A 7,226-nucleotide genomic window follows, 5' to 3' on the forward strand; every position below is an offset into this window, starting at 1 on the left:
ATTATATATTATGATTGTATTATAATAATAAATAATTATATAACTATAATTATAATTATATATATTATATCCTTATAATTTTACATATATAATATTAGTTATTAAATGATTATATTAATATATATATATATGATATTAGTTATATTAACATGATGAGTAATTTTGCCAATATGAAAATATTCATATCCCATTCTATTGCATTTGTAAAAGTAGAACCAAACAAATGAATTATCTTTTCTTTCCATTCTATTCCATTACTATTTTTATTACCATTCCTATTACTATTCCTTCACTGTAACCAAACGCACCTAAGGTAGTCATTTGTGCAAAAGGACTCAATTACCTTTCATAAATAAAATGATAGTTCTTTGAAGAGAAATTCTAAAGACTTTTGATCTTCAAGTTCGTGTATTTGAGAATAATAACTTTTATTTTTATTTTTTTTTAATTTTTATTTTTTGCTGATATTTGACGCAGTTGTTGTCCTTCAAATCGAACATACTTCCTTTTGTACAGGACAAAAGCCCTTTTGCATTGTTAGTTTGGATTAAATCCGACATTAGGAGTGAATTTTTCTGATTAGAAAAAAGCTAAACGATGATCTCAACGTTTTGAAAACACAAGATAGAGTTTAGCATTTCAATTAAACATAAGGGAGGTCTTTGTCTTTAATCCAAAGATAATTGAGTGAATTAAGTAAAATTTCACTTCATCATCATGTCTTCAAGTGGGCCTCTTCGGTGCATATTTTATTAGTTGAAACTATTAAGCACGAGGCTTACCTTTTCCCATCTCTCTCTATAGATATAGATGTAGAAATAGGGCTGTTCATGAGTTGGTGTGAAGTATGACTTTTTTTTCTCCCGTCTCAAAGAGTGTGAGTTGCACATATTTGACCCTAACGATATTAGAAAATTTTTACAACCCAATGATGTTTGGGTTGGGTTGGGACGGTGCGGGGTGGGTTGGGTGGTCGGTTTCAACATTTAAAGAATCAATGACTTAAAGTTCAATCCAACATTCAAAGTTTATCATCAAATAGAAATAATAACTCCAACATTCAAATGGATAGAAATTCAAATTCAATCCAACATCAAACATGAAGTAAAGTAGTCCATCCAACATCAAACATAAAACAAACATAAATTAGTCTACACTCATAAATTAGTCTTAACATAAAGCGAACATAAAAGCTTAATTCAAACATGAAGAAACTAGAGAGTAGAAATGAGTTGTCTGCCTAGAGTTATGTGACGTTTGGTTCATGGATTCAAATCATGTGATTAGAACTATTTTCAATTTACATGTATTTTTTGTGAGAGAAAATACTATAGCGAATCACGAACCATGATTCGAATCAGGGAACGAATCTAGATACCAAACGGACTCTTAGATATTAGAGGAGGCAAGTTAGAGCGCAGGTTGAGTTGAGGTGTGCGGGCCATTATAGGCCCACCCACACCCCGTCCCAAAACTTCAGGCTAGACATTGAATGGACTGAAAAAAAAAATTTAATACTAAAAATTGTATTTTTCGGGTTGAGTTTGGGTGAGGTGGGTTGAACATGCGGGTTTTGCGGGTTTATGAACAGCCCTATGTAGAAATACTAACATCACTCTTTCTATCACTTTCTATTCATTGTATAACACCTGAACTCCACTGACATGATTATTATTTATATAGAAAATGAGAACTCTTATGTATAGTTGCTACAGTCTTGTCAGAGATCAATATGCAAAAGGGGAACTTTTGTGCGTTCAAGTGGTTAGTATTGGCGCTTGTGATCATCTTTAAGTTGCATCAATGGCCATGCGCTATTCTTAAAACATAAAATTTAACTACACCAACTTACCAAAGAAAAAAAAAAATTTAACTACACCAAAAATATAAGTAGAACTTAAAAAGTAATTGAACTCCGTGGACGATCTGTCAAGAGATTGGCATAGGAAAAGGAGAACAAAAAGAGAAGGAAATACCCTCATTTTCTTCAAAGACCTCGCAGAGTTCTGTTAAACAGGACACTGGAAAATCAGCACCCAACTTATCATTGGTTTGGGCGTAAAGTCCCTAAATATGATATCAAATGCAAATTGTTCACATCAAAATTTGGCCACTGCCATCGTGTTATTTACACAATCCCATATTCGACCATGGCAGTTTACTATCCCACAAACATAATTCCGAAGTGCTCACTGTAAAAGTGGTTGGGTGGCTATTGAAACTGCATTTGCATTGACAATTTCCCTTAGGCCACAAATCTCTGAAAGTCTCACTGGAAGTTGTATGCCCTCTTTGCTGAGATGAGTGTATTTGATAGAAGCATCGCTATCGTCATTGGACCAACTCCACCTGGGACCGGAGTGATTGCTGAAGCTATGTTCTTGGCTTCATCATAACAAACGTCTCCAACCAACCTATAGCCTCGAGGGCTTTTAGCATCCTGCCGAGTTTAAACAAAATAACAGCTCAATAGCACAGAAACTTTGATGGAAGTTGGCACTGCGTCAAATTTGATGTTTTGAGAATAAATGCCAAATAAAACTGAAGAAAATAGTACATTCCACATTTATATTCAGAGAAAGACAAGAATTAATGTGAGGAGGAATGCATGACAATTAATAAGAACCAAAAAAGCATGCTTACCTCCACTGGATTAATTCCAACATCTATAACAACGGCACCAGGTTTTATCCAGCTACCCCTCACCATATTTGGCTTCCCTACAGCTGAGATTATAATGTCAGCCTGTCTAGTGATCTCCTCGGGGTTTGAGGTGCGGGAATGGACTATAGTGACAGTAGCATCTTCTCTCTGCCATATTAAAATATCACGTCATCTCTGAAAGGTTAGGGAAGTACAGAGATCACAGGTAGTTAAATGAATATCACCTGCAGCAATTGAGAGGCTGGTGTGCCAACAATATTGCTCCGGCCAATTACAACAGCTCTCTTTCCTTTGATATCTATGCCATATCTATGCAACAATTCAATGCATCCTTTTGGTGTACAAGGAACAAACATAGGTTCCCTCCCACGCATGGCAAGATGGCCAATATTAAGCGGGTGAAATCCATCAACATCTTTCTCAATGCTAACAGCATTTAAGATGTTCTCTTCATTCATATGCTGATAAAAGGAATCCGCAAAGACAATTATATATGTCATAAAAATTGAAGCAAATATAAATAGCAGGCTTTTCAATTTTGACCTTACTACGTAGTTTTACAAATAAGAGCTAACATTTATATGGTGTTTGATATTTTTAGCGTAATCCAACACCGCATTGCATCTCCATCTTTTATATACAACTTCATTGAAATCACATTTCCAGAGAAAAGAGACACAAGATCCATGGACGTTCAAACATTATGTAATTCATTCAATAGAGGTCAACAAATCAAATATTGAATTAAACCCATGTAAGCCTAAACAAACTAAAATCTCTACACAGAACTGACAGAACATCTCCAATAAACTAACAGGACAAATATTTATGAACACAATACGTACAATACAAATGGATGAACAAAAGAACTCAAACTCACACAAAATCATATTGCCTATAAATAGAACATAAGAATTTATAGTGTTTCACCAAAGGAAATGTCAAGTTCAAATAAAAAAGAAAAAAGAAAAATACCGAGGGCAGAGGTAATTGAACAAGGATGCCATGAACTGAAGGATCATCATTAAACTCCTTTATAAACTTAATCACTTCCTCCTCTGTTGAGTCTTCAGGCAAAGGCACTTCAAAAGAGTTGATCCCCACGGACTCACATGCTTTCCTCTTGTTGCGGACGTAAGTCGCCGAATCCTTCCTATTCCCAACAATGATAACGGCTAACCCGGGAACCTCACCAATTGCATCCTTCATCCTCATCACTTCAGCACTTATCTCGTCCCTTATTTGCTTCGCAACCGCTTTCCCATCAATAACTTCGGCTGTAGCTGATTTCTCCGTGGCCAAAGAAACTGTAAAATGAATCAAATAAATACATATTCAGTTAAAAACAAACTTTTCATGAATTGAGCACGCACGCAAAACGTTCGACGAAATGTCTGTGAAAAAATAAACACCGCAACGCCCATAAAAAGCACTGCTTCGTGTGATATCTGTTTGTGGGTAAAAAGAAAGCAAATAAAGGCCTTACATATACCAGTGACATAGGCAGATTGCGAATGTGATGAACGAAGAGTGAGGGGTCTGCGGGAGCTGGAGTTCGGAAGAGTCGCGAGGCGGCGGACCAAAGTGACGCCGGCGGCGCGGCGGCGGAGAAGTAGGATTCGGCTGAAGGGAAGAAGGCGAGCCTTGGTGGTGGATGAGGAACAGTCGGTGAAAATCATCGACGCCATTACAAAGGTTTGTAGCCGTTCTGCAGTTCGTACTGCGTATAAATCGAACTTCAGGGTCTTATACGTGATTATTGTTAACATTTATTAGGGAAAAAGTCGTTTCGTTACACGTGCCCTTACATTTTGTGTTTTTAATAATATTAAAATAATATTTTAATTTTTTTAAAATATCTCCTTAATTTTTTAGAGTTAATTTTTAGAGCATAAAATAGTTTTAATACCCCTTTATTTAACTAATTAAAAATTAATAAATTAAAAATTATTTTTTAAAAATAATAAAAAATTATTAAAAAAACATTATACATATATTAAAAGAAAGAAAGGGTTTCACCGTTCATGTTACAGTACTATGAACAATGTCTTTCCCGTTCTGTCCTTTTGAATGTGCGGTTACTATATTGCCCTTTCTTTCATCTTCATTTGTTTTGGTTTATTTTCACCGTTTTGGTCATTTGCACTCAAATTGAGTGTTTTAGGTTTTCTCTTTCCGTTTATTGCCTTCTACAACCTTCTACATCTTTATTTTTTTTTTCTTCTGGAGCAAATTTTCTTCCTTCCGTTTGCTACCTTTTGTAACCTTCTACATCTTTCTGTTTTTTTTTTCCATTTTTGGACCAAGTTTTCTTGCTTCCCATCTTCTTTCTTTTTGCCTATATATTTTTAGGTGTTTTCTGTTTTATCTATTTATTCTTCTTTGGTTGTATATGCATGGTCGTTTTGTCTTTCCTTGCGCCATTTGTTCTCTTTGTCTTCGGCTTCCTTGATTTTTTTTTGTTTGGATTTCATGAATTTGGTCGTATCTATGTTTTTACACACTTTTTTCCTTCCGTTGTTTGGTCGTTTACTTCATATCTATATTTTTACACAATCTTTTATTGCGCTGTTTGTTCTTTTCGTCCTCAGCTTTCTTAGTTTTTTAGGTTTCATTTTTCGGTTCACCCTCGCAGTCATATGGTATTTGGATTTCTTAATTTTTATTTTTCCATTTGTTTAGGCAAACTTTTTTTTCCCATTTGTTCTCTTATGATTTTTGTGGGTGTTTTGGGTTTTGTTGTTTTGTTTATGATTTTTCATTTATTTGTTTTTTTGGTTGGTATATTTGGGAAAAAATGTTTTCTTTGTTGTTTTCTTCATAATTTTTATATTTTTTCCCCTGCTTTTTATTTTTTCATCCATGTTTTTGTTTACTATATTTTGATTTTTCCGTTTGTTTTATTAACATTTCAGAATATGGGCAATTATGTACATTTGTCGCGGTCTAATTCTATTAATATTTTTGTTAATCCTTTACTCTAACACGTGTATTTTTTATCTTTTAGTTTTGTATAATGCGTATCTAAAATTTAACTGTATGTTATTTACTGGTTACATTTTGCGGTCGTCTTCATGCTTTGTGATGGCTGTCGTTAATTAATCATTACTTCTATTGCTTTCTGTTTGTAGGAATTTGTATTAGAGATTGAGCAAAACATTGGTAACTTTATGTATATATAATGTATGTTATTCTATTGCTATAATTTTTTACTCTCCCTTTGTCTTCGTTTTTCAGATAATAACATCTATCATGTTCTATTCTCTCTTCTTTCTCACTGTTTAAAGATCTTATTGATACTAGCCTTTTATTACTAATCTTACCGCCTTCTTGATATTCCCTTCTCTATTTCTGCTACTCTGTAATTTTGGTTGCTTTGTTCGATCTATCCTTTTGCCCGTGGTTCATTGACTGAGGTATTCACTTTTTTTTATTTACTTTGTTTGAATTGTTTTAGAATATTGATTTATAATGTTATGTTCATTTGTTATATGAAATATTTTATGTTCTTATTTATCTGTTTATTTTAATATATTTTTTTATGAATATAAATTCCTTCTACGTTATGTGATACAACACTAGGTTTTATATCATTCGTTTATTTCAGTATGTATTCATGCTTATGCTAATATTTGTTTATTGTCTCTTTCTACTCTTAATGTTTGTTATTTAAATTCTGTATAATGTTGTTAGGTCCGCAGAAGTTAGGTTCTTATTTTAGTTTTTGCCTTTCTTTGTCAAAAATTTAATTTTTTCATTTTAAAATTTTTAATTTCTTCTGGTTATGACGTTGTTATATTTATTTTGTTTTTAACATGTGCCGGGTAGTTGTTATTATAGATTTGGCTATCATTGATGTTGCCCTTATTATTTTGGACTTATGCCAATATATTTTAATTCGTTCTTCATTTTACTTATACTGTTACTGTAACACCCTGAAGAATTAATTGAGATTAATTAAAGTAATTGAGATTATTAGTGTGCCTAATCTGATTTAATTAATTGAGTTTAAATAATTCCAAGGTATTTAAATTATTCACAGTAATTTATTCAATCCAGAAGTGTGTATGGGTGCATTTCTAGACTGTTATACTTTACACATGTCATTTTCTTTTATTTTTCTTTTATTTTCTTTCCTTTTCCTTTTTTTCTTTTTCCTTTCTTTTCTTTCCTTTTCTTTTTCTTTCCCGTGCGTTTCTCTCTCTCTCTCTCTCTCACACACTTCCGTGCGCTCTCTCTCCCTCTCTCTCTCCCATTTGTGTCTCAAATCAAAACCGGATTCGAACCAAGAGTGATTTCAAAGAGTTTTCAACGTCAAGAGAAGGATTCGAGGTAAGATTACTGAAAGAACCTCTCTTGAATCTATGTTTTTCGGATTTCAAAACTTATTTTTGGTTCAAAACGGATTTTGATGATTTTGAGTAAAACTAAAGTAGAAATTGGAGATCTTGGGTTCTTTGGACTTGTTTTAGTACCTAGAACCCGGATCTAGTGGTTGTCCCTTGAGATTTTGTGAATTGGGACTGGATTTGCAGGTTTTTGAACTGATTTCCGTGAGTTTT

The 7,226-nt window shown here is 33.4% G+C and overlaps 1 protein-coding gene across 2 annotated transcripts; it reads right to left on the reverse strand.

The window, feature by feature from the left end:
- Window positions 1–1,952: 1,952 nt before the first annotated feature.
- Window positions 1,953–4,395, reverse strand: LOC21389984 (bifunctional protein FolD 4, chloroplastic). 2 transcript variants are annotated; one of them, XM_024173001.1, is made up of 5 exons: window positions 4,157–4,395; window positions 3,640–3,971; window positions 2,889–3,125; window positions 2,644–2,811; window positions 1,953–2,440 (listed from the first exon to the last, which is right to left on the reverse strand). In XM_024173001.1, the coding sequence occupies exons 1-5, from the start codon at window positions 4,350–4,352 to the stop codon at window positions 2,270–2,272; spliced, it is 1,104 nt and encodes a 367-aa protein (XP_024028769.1). In that variant the 5' UTR covers window positions 4,353–4,395; the 3' UTR covers window positions 1,953–2,269. The 2 variants fall into 2 exon arrangements, with proteins under 2 accessions (XP_024028769.1, XP_010107613.1); XM_010109311.2 differs by having other exon boundaries at window positions 4,151–4,395.
- Window positions 4,396–7,226: the final 2,831 nt, after the last annotated feature.

This window comes from Morus notabilis, unplaced genomic scaffold (genome assembly GCF_000414095.1).
Source record: "Morus notabilis unplaced genomic scaffold, ASM41409v2 Scaffold215, whole genome shotgun sequence".
Lineage (NCBI taxonomy): Eukaryota > Viridiplantae > Streptophyta > Magnoliopsida > Rosales > Moraceae > Morus > Morus notabilis.

Bases quoted from the DNA above. Each gene is read 5' to 3' on its own strand.
- LOC21389984 (XM_010109311.2), bottom strand. From the start codon at position 4,352: ATGGCGTCGATGATTTTCACCGACTGTTCCTCATCCACCACCAAGGCT. The intron at 3,126-3,639 runs GTATTTTTCTTT...TCCTTTTATCAG, and splicing joins TTCAATTACCTCTGCCCTCG to CATATGAATGAAGAGAACAT. The intron at 2,812-2,888 runs GTGATATTCATT...TTAATATGGCAG, and splicing joins CAGCCTCTCAATTGCTGCAG to AGAGAAGATGCTACTGTCAC.